Here is a 13,682-nt window from a genome sequence, read left to right on the forward strand (position 1 = left end):
ACGGTGAATTTATGATCGAAAAGTCCTATTATAGTATAAAGTACTACGTAATCGATAAAAAAGCTTGGAATTATTGCTCTAACCAGGTTGCTCTTCTAATAAATTTAAAATGACATTATCAGATGGTGATAAAAAAAAACACCCGGCTTAGTTTGTTGTGGGCTTCTTCTTAGACCAGGACGCGTTTGGAACCCTCGTAGCTTTAGTTTTAAGTTTACGAATGTGGTTACCGCCATCATCTCACTACCGTGTAATTCTGACTTTGACTTTGTGACGAATTACTGGTTCAAGGAAAAATGGCAAAAATAAGGCATCAAAATAATTTAATAGCTACTTTGAGAATAGGAGCAACCATAATAACACGCGTGAAAAATACATCTAATGAAAAAATTCTTATGAAATTGCGTTTTGTTCTGGGCAATGGAGCTAGTAATATTGCTAGCGCCACAACGTCATTGCTTCCGGGGAGCTATTTGCAGTGGTCGGTCAAATAAGGGTCTATATTAGACCAGCTGTTAATAGCTCTGCATTGGAATAGTGCACAAAAGACATTGAGTTCTATATAAAATGCGATTTGCTTAATTACGCCCGAAGTAATACTAATATTTAGTCTTATTCAATATGTTACTCTGCTGTCCCTTTCTCACTCTTCAATGTTGATAAGGATAACACAACTAAATACAATCTGTCATCTGAAGATTTTCCCTACCTCTCTTATGTATACAACTGTTTTGCAGTACCTACTAGCTATTTTGTAAAAATTAAACACACCGCGATACTCAATTTGCACACTCGATTTATTATACTAAATGGTTGCGTCCTATTCGAAGTCACAGCCAAAAGTGACCTGTCGTGTCATCCCACCCTCAGGCCAGAGCCGCCATATTTTTCCCCTCTTGGTGACCCGATGCTGACGTCACAACGACCGACAAGCTGCCGAGGTGGCGCTTGCGTCGTTCTTTGTACATCGTCGCACACAAAACGCGCGGTGTTGCCAACAATTTTAAAAACTACATGACATAAAATGAATAGATATATACATTATTTTATAAAGAGTGAGTACAGTGAGTAAAACTAGTGTCGGTGCTTTATGGTACAAAAATGATTTAAGCACTCGATTTAGTCGTCAAAAAGTAATTTGATACTTTATAGTCAAAGCCAAAGCCAAAAATATCTCTTATCAAGTAGGTTCATAGATGGCACTTATGATGCCAACATTATATGAAAAATGTAGTGAGATTATGGCGTTAACCATATTCGTAAACTTAAAACTAAAGCTACGAGGGTTCTAAGCTTATCCCGGTTAAGAAGAAGTCCACAAGAAACTTAGCCGGGTGTTCCTTTTATTATCACCATTCATTTAAAATAATTAGAATGGTTAGAGAAATAATACACACCCAAGCTTTTTTATCAGTTATGTAATCCTGTATACTTTCTTAGGACTTTTCTATAAGCGTACGTTTAATTCAAACTTTGTTCTTTTTAAGAGACTTCTCCATCTTTATTCACTTAACGCCTTTCAAAGCGGGCGGGCTAGTTATATAATAATAAAATCAGTTCAGTAACGAATCTTTTAATAATAAACTTTTTCAAATAAATTGTACCGTTGCGCTTGGCACACAATTTCAATGCAGTGGGTCTTATTTCCGCTCCTCACAACCCCAGTACAATTTGTAGCGTTTCTTCGGTTCATATTTGCTTTTAGGGAACATAAAGCCCGATTTACAGATATATAAATTTCTTTTTTATTCAATTTTATTGCAAGCACCAGTAATTAATAATGCTGTGCCGATTTTACCTGAGTGCTTTGCAATATTTCGTAGTGCTATGAAATCTTTTGAAATTATTCAACGATAATTTTCTTTTTTAAGGTTTATTTAAACTTCATCATTGGTTTAATAAATTTAAAAAAGCATTCAATCAATTTTTTATAAAATTGCGGAAACGACACGATTTGAACCTGCAACTCTCTGGTAATCGCATCTTGTGACTCATTGGATTTTTAGTTACAGCTTTTTATTTTTTTCCACTACAATTAAGACCTTGACTGCAATCTCACCTAATGATAAGTGATGCAATTTAAGGCAGTTACGCGCTAACCTGTTATGGTTATACGTAATCGGTTTATACGCGGCATCGTACTGGAACGTTAAATCGTTTGGCGGTACGTCGTTGTTGGTAGGATAAATGGCCACGACCGAAGCCTCCCACCAGACCAGACCTGAGAAAGTTCAGATATACACACTGGGACCGACGCCTTAACGTGCTCTCCTAGACAATTCGTGGTACACGAATTTCCTGACTCCGCGCTGGTAGGTACTGAATATTTAACTTTAAGTGATAAGGCCGCCTTTAACCCTATGTACTTTTGTGTTTGTTTTCTTTGTATTGTTGCAATAAAGTTATTCTATCTTTATATTTCTTATCAGCAAAACCAGCAATACTCAAGCACGTTTCTTGACAACTCGTTAATCAAACTTGAAACCTCGTTTGTCTTAAACAGTAACCACTTTACCGATGAGGCAGGAGCATACATTCTCATGCATAAATTTACTCTGCGTACATTATGCTACCTACACAAGTTTACACTTTCACATTCAAAATAGCAATTTTGAAGTTAGCCACTAAAGCAGGACTATACAATGTTATCTTGCTTTCGAGAACAAGTTTGGAATCAACAAAGTAGGCCCAATACTATCGCAGATAATGATTTTCTTGGTTGATACCGATGTTATCTGTTTCTAAGTTGGTCTCTGAAGTAAATTGGAAATCCAAACCCAATCTTATTTGGTTTAAATAGATACTAAACAAGCAACATCGATTTCTGCATAATCAACAATATTTCCCCAATATGAAGTATTGAGTTTTTGATGCTAATTCTCTGCGGATACGTACTGTTAATAATAAGTGTTTATTTGTATTAATGCAATATTAATACAAGGCAGTGATATCATAGTGCTTGGGATTTCGGCTTTACTTTCGGGGGTCCGAGTTTGAATCCCAGCCTTTTTGCTTTTGTGTTTATGTGCGTTTTAAGAAATTAAAATATCACTTGCTGCAACGGTAAGTGAGTGAGATTTCTCTATAATGTTCATCTCCTCATTGTGGGAGGAGACCATTGACCTGGAGTGGGAGTCCGGTAATGAGTTGACATGATGATGATAATTATGATAAATATTTATATATATAAGTAAATATAGAATAGAATAGAAAAAAACTTTTTTGCAACCAAACTTAGAAGGGAAAGACACAAAGAGAACAGTAATAGTATTGAGTATTTAAGTGTAAAGGCGGCCTTATAATAATATATTGCAACATTAAGACTATGTTTGTTTATACGAATATTTCCTTTGTTTCAAATACGATCCAGCGAGCGACAATTAGGAGTTTCTGCAATTCTGGTTTATTACCATACAGACCGACTCCGACCGTCTCTTACGAATACAAAATATGTATCAGGAAATGTTACGTCGTTGCAATATGTATTAATTCAACAAACGCAATTTACATTTGGGGTCTGTTGATGGCTTTGTTTGAGTTATAATTATTGTGCAAAAGCGAATGTGCTTTGAGTTATATTGCTGCCTTCAGAGTTTAATACTTTCCTAATTTTATATACTTTTGTTTACGAGAGTAGGTGTAGTACCTACTCAAGTACGACATATAAGGGAAATGTTTTTTTACTTGTATTAGTTTTGCCTTAGTTTTCTTAATATCAATCTGGTTCCTCCATCCCCGTTCTACCTCAGACAATATGCACGATACACTTTTTATCTACGTTTCTGATACGTACCACCAGGATGTGGAACATGCTCCTGGGAACTGTGTTTCACGCACATTATAACTTGAGTTCCTTGAGGCAAGAGTGAATAGGCATTTTCTAGGCAAGCGTGCTCAAACCTAGAACTCATCATTGAACAGGAATGATTGTCATCAAGCATATTATTTATTTCTAATACAATATAATTTAGGATACACATTCATTTATTTCTAAACATACGCGTATAACTATTTTATACGATACACGGGGTCATGTATCGAATTAGTGTCGCTAACATTTCTTATAATTCTAACTTACTGTACTTGCGACAAAAATGTAAAGTATTTTTAACAATTAAATTTAAAAAGAAAAGGCGACTCAGGCCATGTAATAAGCGGCAATCGGTTTGTAACGTCGTTAGGTGTTTTTTTAAAAGTTTCAGGAAGATTGGTATATGTGTAGTCTTTTTCTTTTGCCACAGTAAATAAACATCTTCAATAGCCTATAACGGTACACTGTTGGGCTAAAGGCAAGGGAGGGCCCTTGCGAGAGCCGTTTGCCTATAATAACTTCGCTGAGCAGACGGTTTGGTTATCGGTTTAGTTCGGTTGGGAACCCAACGTACATCGGTGCATATCGCTAGTGATGATGACTTATGTAGGCTTAAATATATAATGTGCGAAAAAGAAGTAAAAACTATTTAAAAACAAGTATGTAAAATATAATAAAAAAAAACCGTAAATAAAGACTGTGCAAAAGCCATTAGGCCTCTTTTCCATTACACGGTTTCTCGCCGTGAAAATCTACGGTTAATTCGCCGCGTGTAGGCACGGTCGTCAGTGTGGTATGGATCACTATATGAGCTTGTCGACATGCACGGTGGCGCCAAGGCACGGCGCCGCGGCCGCGTGCGCCGTGACTGCCCCTCGGCGCGCCGCGTCTACGCACGGCGTGATTTTCACCAGTGTTGTATGGCAGTCTATCGGGGTGTGTCGACGGTGCCGGACGTACGCACGGATTCGTGACCGCTTATATACGCTGTTTCGCGATTTTATTATAAAATGAACATAAATCAAGAATTATTAATTACGTTGATTCAAGAAAGGCCTGTAATATGGGATAAGACCATCGACGATTATAAAAATAAGCGGCTTAAATATGATTCCTGGAAAGAAATATTTATTCATTTCCAGCCCACATTTGAAGATTTAAGTGGTGATGAGAAAAACAAGTTTGGTAAGTTACAGATATTTAATTATTAACTTTTTACTTATGCATAGTTGTTTTGATAGGAGAGGCGACCTTCGTTAGATACAAAATATTGTGCAAATCTGTTGCGAACTTCATTAGCCGCCAAACTTCCGCGAACTGCATTCGTGATAGGTAACTGGATTAGTTCCGATTCTGAATCAAGGGTGGACTCATTTTCACTCGCATTGTGAAACTGAAAGTTTTCCTGCTTATGTATAAAATTTTGCAAAACACAACATGTTTTCACAATATCAACTGCCAAATCGATGGACACATTCATTGGCCGGTGAAAAATTCGCCATTTATTGGATAAAATGCCAAACGCACATTCAACAAATCTTCGCGCTCTTGTGAGTCTGTAGTTAAATGTACGTTTTAATTGATCAAGCTGATGACCACCAAATGGACGAAGCAAGTGATAATGCAAAGCAAAGGCTTCGTCCGCAACGAACACATATGGCAAATCGTAGTCAATTCCAGGCAAACGTGTTGCATCGGGTAGATTTAATCCGTTGTTTGTTAAATTTTTCCAAAATGGGGTCTCTTTAAACACACTGGAATCACACTCCTTTCCGTAGGCGCCAACGTCAACAAATATAAAGTTGTAATCGCTATCTACTACTGCCATCAAAACTATAGAAAAAAAATGTTTGTAATTTAAAAACATCGAGCCACTATCAATTGGCTTAATAAGTCTGATGTGTTTTCCATCGACCGCTCCTAAGCACAGCGGGAAGTTGGAAGATTCTTGAAATTTGCTTGCAATGTGTAGCCAGTCTTCTTTAGATGGCATTTTCATATATTCTTTATACAGTTCTAACCAAATGTAGTGGCATACTTCACGTACGATGCAACTTATGGTTTTTATTCCAATTCTATAGCTGTAGTATAGGTCAGTAAAGGTATCTCCTGTTGCTAGATACCTGAAATATAAAACAAAACGGTTCAGGTTCAAATACTAAAACCCCATTTTAGGTCGGGGTCGATTCAGTTTAGGTCGGGGGTTTTCATAAATTTTGAATTTAATAATTATTATTTATTTATTTTCAGGGCAAATGGTGATGAAGAAGTGGACCAATATGAAAGATAGCTGGATAAAATATGACAAAAAAATTAATGAATGTAAGTCTGGTTCTTCAGCAAAAAAAATAAGAAAATATATGTTCTATGATGAAATGATGTTCCTAAAAAAAAATGTTGAGCATCGCAAGACCGATTCTAACATGACTGAACATGTTCATGATTCTAGCCTCAGTAATGAAAATTTTGATAGTGCAGTCCCGAATCAATCAAGCTCGGGATACACTGAACGGAGTGAGACGCAAAGGGCTAAAAAAAAAAGAAAAAATGAACTAAGTGAAGTTGACATTAGGTTTATGAAGTTTATGGATTCAGCAGAACGAGATGAGAAAAAGAAAAGCCGTAGTATGAACTTTTTTATGGGAATCGCTGATACAGTTGACAAGTTCAGTGATGAAAATATGATAGACTTTCAGTTTCAAGTAATTTCAATAATTAAAAATATTCAACAAAGACAGTGTACTCAGTATATACCTACATCAAGAAACCAATGGGATCAAGGCCATCAAGGATATTTAAGTGGTACAGCATCCTCAAATGCGCAATCGTCAACATATGGATATTCTACAGCTGCTAGATCGAGCTATGGAATAAGTCGTCCACAGACGTCTTCTCATGATTTTGGACACGGTTCTGGTTTAGAGCCAATCCACTACCGACCCGAATCACAATTATCTGTACATAGTGTAAATGCGGAAAGTATCTCGGCAGATTCTCAAGTTTCTATTGAAGACGAATTCGATTTTAGTACCGCACTTGAGTAGCATTTTCAGCGTAGTGTATTTTTTGATTTACTTGTTCTTAAATTAATAATTATTAAAATTCAATTACATGTAATAATTTTGTTTGTGTGCAATAAACAATTTTAAACTAAAATATGTCATTTAATTTTGTACCTACTTACCTCAGAGTTACAGCCAATCTTTCTGCGGGCGATATACTCTCTCGCATAAAAGTATCTTGATGTTTTAGTTCCTGGGATAATTTTTGGAGCAAGTTGTCGAATGTAGTTTTCTGCATTCTAAAATAATTGTAAAACTTGTCTTCATCTTCTCTCAATTGATTCTTGACAAGTGTATGAAACGCGCCATATTCCTCCCTTTTTTCTAAAATCGGATGTATCCAAAACCTTACTTCCCTTTTTTTTTCTATTTTCTTTTTCCTATATATGTAATAAGCAACTATAATCTTTTTTTTCGTAAGAAAATTCATGACGCAGCACGTCCTACACAGCCCGAGTAAAAAGCGCTACTAGCCAGTACTTACCAATGTCTCGCGCGGTGATTTTGCCGTATCATGTACAAGCTAGCACGTTTTTTCAACCGTACGGCTTACACACCGTACGTTTGAACAACCGTGTAATGGAAAAGATGCCTTAGGGTAGCGGTTCAAAAGAATTTATGGAGCGTATTAAGTGCAAGGTTGATTTTAATAAAGACTAGTTTCATGCAACAAAGCCGTACATTGCCATTGTTGCTTTGCTTCGTGGAAGCTCAGACATGCTTTTATTTTTATTATAATTTGTTTCTTGTATTCTCGAGCTCACACGGAAAAATTCGGCCCTTTAAAGAACGCATCGATACGAGTTTCAAGGTGTTGAGGGATTAGTACCAATTTCACTATATTAACAAGACAAAGACTTTCCATGTTAATACATCATTGTGCAAGCAAACTAAAATGCTACTTGGTAGCCGTCTCAGCGATCAAATAAACAAAACAAGAACTTCTTATACTGTACCATTGGTTAGGTACGGATCAATATAAAGTGCTGTAGTCACCTGTTGAATTGCTCTGCTAACGACTATATGCTTGGACTCAGTATATCGCCACACCAGTTTAACATAACAATTCAGACAACAACGTAGCAAGCAAAACTTATCAGTTTACAGCAGCAGCGCAATGCCAACTTTATATATATCGGTTTTTACAGGATATACTTTATTGAGTGTGCATCAGGCATGATAGCCGTCAAACGCATAAAGTCGTTATGTTATTTAATCGAAAGCATGTATAATCTTTATATTATATGTATTTTCTAACGAGAACGGACTACTTCAACATCTAACTGCTGCATCTAGCGAGAGAGTGATGCGTATAAAACTAAATTGCTTTTGTAATAATTTATCTTTAACATTATAACGGTGAATCTCTGAACCTATTTATTTCATATTTAGTGGAGAGGTAAAAAATATACAAAACTTTTACCACCAGACACTTTTATATAAAATGGTGTCTGAAATATGAAACAGGATAACACCTCGTAACAATTGTATAAAACCTTATGTTAGTACTATTTTCACTGTTTCCAGTAAGTCTTACTAGCGCCATGTCCAATAACTTTCTTTAGAAGGTGACTTAAAATGGTTCCTAGAATTTCTTAGCAAAGTTACGACATTGTTGTGTACAAGGAGCGCTTTTCTAATGGCTGAAGCTGAGTTTTAATATGTGGGAGAGGCTGCAATTTATTTTATAGAGACTAAAAGGTTTAATCTTAAACAACCTCTAAGGTTGTGGAACAAATTAATGTGAAGCTTCTAAGAAACCTATCTTATATTCATGATATTCGTAGCTTTCAGATAAGTAAAGTAGGTACACCGAGTTCGTCCTGTTTTTGCATTGTTTTGTATTCATTTTAGATTAGCGAACAGCAATAACGGATAACAATACCTACCTACTTCTTCCTATGCTTTTTATAAAATTATTTATTTAAATTATCTATGTATTGATATCTTATACATTTTGGTTTTTATATATATATATATATATACTCTTGGCAGTATCCCGTTCTCTTGCTTGTGGTCCTGACTACAAAAGTTGTCTGTAAGAGATTGCTTGCAGCAATAAGGCCGCCTTTGCATTTATACATTGTTTGCTGTATACTCCTTACTGCTTCTTTATTTTAGTATAAGTCAACTTATTAAATGAAATAACTTTTTAGACTGTAAAGCATTCTTGCAAGATTTATATTAAGTAAGAATTACATACCCACAATGTTATGAGTGAGTGTAATAATTTATATTGCCATAAGATATTTTTGCGAGTGATATGATAGTAATTACTATATATTTAGGTTCGATCTCTGGCAGGGGCGATTCGGGAATTCACAACTTCTGAATATTCTCCGGGAGGCTTCGGCTGTGGTTACTTACCGAAAAAGACGCCAAGCGATTAAGCATTTTGTTACAATGCCGTGTGAATACTGTTTTCTTCATCATTATCATCATCCATTACAGGCCCACTACAGGGCAAGGGTCTCCTCTCAGAATGAGAAGGGTTTAGGAAAAGTAGTCTACCACGCTGGCCAGTTGCGGGTTGGTAGACTTCAAATGCCCTTTAGAACGCTGTTGAGAACTCTCAGCCATGCAGGTTTCCGCACGAAGTTTTCCTTCACAGTTTAAAGCAATGATATTTAAATTACTTAAATTAAAAACGCACATAATTCCGAAAAGTAAGTGGTGCGTGCCGAGGCTCGAACTTCGTCTCCATGAAAGGAAAACAAAAGCCTTGCCCACGAGGCTATCAACGCTTCCACTGATTTGGGGTTGCATTATTGCAATACCCAAGACTGCATCATCCCATACTACCACGTGGGAATGTCGAACTTGTAGTGAAAAAATAAAAAATAAAATTAAATAAATAAAAGTCATCGATATTGTGACCTAAGCTTTATTACATTAAAACGTCAATATTAATACAGACTTGATTAACAATTATGTTATACAATTACACAATAGGTTTGTTATAAACTATTAATACAATCCGTTAATAGTGCAGAATTAGTTAGGCAGTGATTGGTATTCATGGCGCAGTAAAATCACTTAGAATTGATCAATAACTCAATATTCTGATCTGCGTACGATGTTTCATACAATTTTTACTTAAGCTTTTCTTCAACAGTTCTAGTGCTTGGAGACATGAAAACTCTCTTTGTATTTTAAATTATTTATTTATTTATTCAATTACAAGTCCATTACAATGTCACATAGATTACATAATTATTATATTTTTCAAAAAGAATGTCAATCTAATGTTTACATTTGAAATGGAACCCTGTGAGGGCGCTATAACCAGATTGAGAGGCGGACTTATTATTGTCAATATTAAATATTCTCATTTAGGAAGTCAGTAAGTATTTGTTTGGATTAGAACAGATAACACATTATTTTATACTTTTTTATTAATCTTTATTTTCCGTAACGGCATTATTTATAATTAACTAGCTGTTGCCCGCGACTTCGTCTGCGTTTGATTTTGTTTTTTGATGTGGTGTTCAATTTACTTTTAATTCTAAAAAAAATTTGAAGTATTCAGTATCCCAAGCCTTAAATGAGGGGTTTGCTGTTGTTTGCTTAGGAGTTCTGTCCTCTATGTCCATTCTCCAACCACATTCATCAGATGTACACAAAGTTTCGGCAAAATTAAATATATATAACCTCTATTTAATAATTAATAATTTCTAATTACAAAAATAATTTTTAAATCGTTTATAATTTGTCGGGGTTATGGTGTAAAATCATCAAACACTTTCATCCGCTCTCCCAAAGGAACCGCGCTTAATGTCGGAATAAAAATGATCCTATATTAATTCTAACACTTCCAAGAATATGTGTACAAAGTTACATGAGGATCGGTAAAGTAGTTTTTGCGTGAAAGCGTAACAAACAAACTTACATTGTCATTTATAATATTAGTAGGGATTACATATTATTTATCATACTAATACTATTATGTAGACGCAGGGAATTTTGTACAGCCGCAACAGCGTTCTAAACTCCTTTGAAAGATAATAAGCCAGTGCACTATTGCAGCCGCCAACCTCTGGTCTCCCAACGTTCTGCCTCGTTGTAGCAATAAATTATGTACATCTATATATATAAACGAGAAAGTGTGTGGGTATTTTCCGTATAGGCTCCGAAACGGCTGGACCGATTTCAATGAAACTTTCAGGGAATCTCCGAATTGACCTGGCGAGTAATCCTGTAAAGTTTGGGAACGATCGGAGCACTCCTATTTTTGAACTGTCAAACTGTCAAATACAGCTTTTATTTACTATGATGATATTCTATTGTTGGGTGTACATGGGTGTAGATAATGATCTTCACCCGCTCGAGAAGAGAATAGAAGAGAATGAATAGGGAGAGAAATAAATGATTTAATATATTATGAGACTTAAATTAAAAATTTAATGATGTAAGTTTATTGTTTTAATAAAATAAAGCGAAATCTAGCCCGGCGAAGCGGGCTGGGTACGCTAGTCTTCTATATTAAAGAGAGAGGAGAATCGTATCTTATTTACCAAAATTGTATCTTCTTCATTAGGCTCAAAGTGAAAAATATCAACATTTGTACAGTTATCTTACCCTCATTAAATCCTATGCTTGCAATTAAGAAAAGGGCGCTCGCGTAGCTATTAAATGATTATGTCCAAAATGAAGCGGTAAAGCGCTGTATTACCAACCCGTATTTACATAAATAAATCGTTTTTTTGAATCCAATCTCTTTAATAACTGTCATGTAGTTACTTAACGCGCTGCATACTCTAAAACGAAGTTGAAAGAACTTTAACTATTATAAAATATAGTTCAAAGCGAAAAAGATGTTGTTTTTGCTCACATCTCTGTCTAAATATTTAGCCGTTTTCAACGATTCTAACGAACAAAATGTTAAAACTACCTACCTACCTCCTAAGAGAAATTTAAAGAGTAATTTTCTTTGGATATTTGATAAAATAAAAAATACTAGGTAGGTATCTGTTATCTATGTAAACAGTAGTGATTTTATTTGGTTATGTTGTGAAAAAAAACTACTTATTCATTTTCTAACACGCTATAAAATTTAATTTATAGTGAACTCAACGATTATTGAATCAAAAAAAAAGAAAGGAATTTGCAACGACGCACACTAAAATCAAATGCAATCATGTCACGCTCTGGTAACCCATTTATTGTATTATCATGCCTTCTACCATTAAACAGATCAGATCCAAGGGCGTTTAGGCAAATAATTTTTATTTAGAGCTTGGCTTACCACCATTTTTTTTTCATTACTGGCCACTTATAAAACCCCAGTCATCAAGCCAATGCCAGCCTTTGAATAGTGTGTACTATTCAAAAGCTGGCATCCATACAAATAATAAATTATTATAGAAGACTAAATCTTCTAAAGTTCTTGTTCCGAGATTTAAGTTATCAATCGTTTCTTAAGTGCACCAGCACTTTAATGAATCTACTGAATTCTACAATAAACTTACAAATCGTACTGAAATTTTGATTAACAGTCCAGCTATTTACATGGTTACAATGTTTAATTTTCTGTAAAGCAATCTAACTGATCAATCTCGCATTGACACTTTGGCCTCGTCCCATATCAGAAAAACGGGCTCAAGTGCTAGAAATATCGGATTCCGGCAAGCGGGGCAGACCTCTTACACTTGAAGCTACATTACTGTGCTATTCCCAGTAAAACTATAAAAAAGCAAATCGGAAAAGTATCTCGCCAGTTAGAGTTATTATTTTGGCTTTTGTTCAAATGTAAGAAATACAATTGACTTACACTTTACAATTGACAATGAATACACTTTCGGGGGGCCGAGTTCAAATCCCAGCACGAACCTCTAACTTTTCTAAGTTATGTGCGTTTTAAGTAATGAAATATCACTTGCTTCGACGGTGAAGGAAAACATCGAGAGGAAACGTGCTTGCCTGAGAGTTCTACGTAATGTTCTCAAAGTGATGTGGAGTCCACCAATCCGCAGTAGCCCAGCGTGGTGGACTACGGACTTAACCCCTTCTCATTGTGGGAGGAGACACGTGCCCTCACATCGTCATATCCATATCATATCGACCCTTTGCCAGCCCACTAGGGTAGCAAAGGGGCGATATGATGAAGGAACACGTATTACACAGTTTTTTAAGATTCTATCCTTAAAGTGTTCAATAAAGAATAAAGGATTGTAGACTTTTTCTTATAATGTTATGTCAATACATTTTACGTTACTGCTTTCTGGAAACAGGCGTATATGGGTAAAATTGTTAATCCCACGGGGTGTTTGAAACTCTATGACTAGACCAATATACTACTAGAACAATATAATAAATTTAATAATAAGAAAAATATATTAATTTAACTATAGCTTATGTTTAAATTTTAACTCAATATTTATTTTATGGAATTAAATATTCTTAAATAAGGATGCAAGCTCTTTCCGGGCAAAATTTCGTCTAGATCGGTTTAGCTAACAAAGGTAACAAAGGCTGTTTTATTAAATTCCACGGAAACGGTCCCTGGATGCTCTATCAGGATAAAATTTTGTCCTATATGTATTGACAGGCTTGTGTATACGTACTAAATTTCTCAAGATTGGCGCAGTGCTTCAACTGAACATAGTCATGAAAATGAAGCATAATTTGCTATACTCCGCGAAAACCAGGAGAAGAGTTCTCCTCTTCTGCTTTTCGCGGAGAATCTGAATCTGAACAATTATTCATTGAAAAGTCAACATCTCCTGAGGATGCTCCGATTTCGGAGCGAAACTTTCGTAGAGGGTACATTGCCGAAGATCTGTTTGGTGTGGAGTATAAGGATTGAAGAA

At 35.6% G+C, this 13,682-nt stretch overlaps 2 protein-coding genes across 2 annotated transcripts; one reads left to right on the forward strand and one right to left on the reverse strand.

Annotated features, from left to right (window-relative positions):
• The first annotated feature begins 4,541 nt into the window (after positions 1-4,541).
• On the forward strand, positions 4,542-6,999 carry LOC120632743. Its single transcript, XM_039902730.1, has 2 exons — positions 4,542-4,996; positions 6,062-6,999. The coding sequence occupies exons 1-2, from the start codon at positions 4,822-4,824 to the stop codon at positions 6,853-6,855; spliced, it is 969 nt and encodes a 322-aa protein (XP_039758664.1). The 5' UTR covers positions 4,542-4,821; the 3' UTR covers positions 6,856-6,999.
• Positions 4,998-7,467, reverse strand: LOC120632742 (protein ANTAGONIST OF LIKE HETEROCHROMATIN PROTEIN 1-like). The gene is made up of 2 exons (XM_039902729.1): positions 6,996-7,467; positions 4,998-5,934 (listed from the first exon to the last, which is right to left on the reverse strand). Exons 1-2 carry the CDS (start codon positions 7,301-7,303, stop codon positions 5,031-5,033), a joined length of 1,212 nt encoding a protein of 403 aa, XP_039758663.1. The 5' UTR covers positions 7,304-7,467; the 3' UTR covers positions 4,998-5,030.
• Between the last annotated feature and the right edge of the window lie 6,215 nt (positions 7,468-13,682).

The sequence above is a fragment of the Pararge aegeria genome, chromosome 20 (genome assembly GCF_905163445.1).
Source record: "Pararge aegeria chromosome 20, ilParAegt1.1, whole genome shotgun sequence".
NCBI classification, from domain to species: Eukaryota; Metazoa; Arthropoda; class Insecta; order Lepidoptera; family Nymphalidae; genus Pararge; species Pararge aegeria.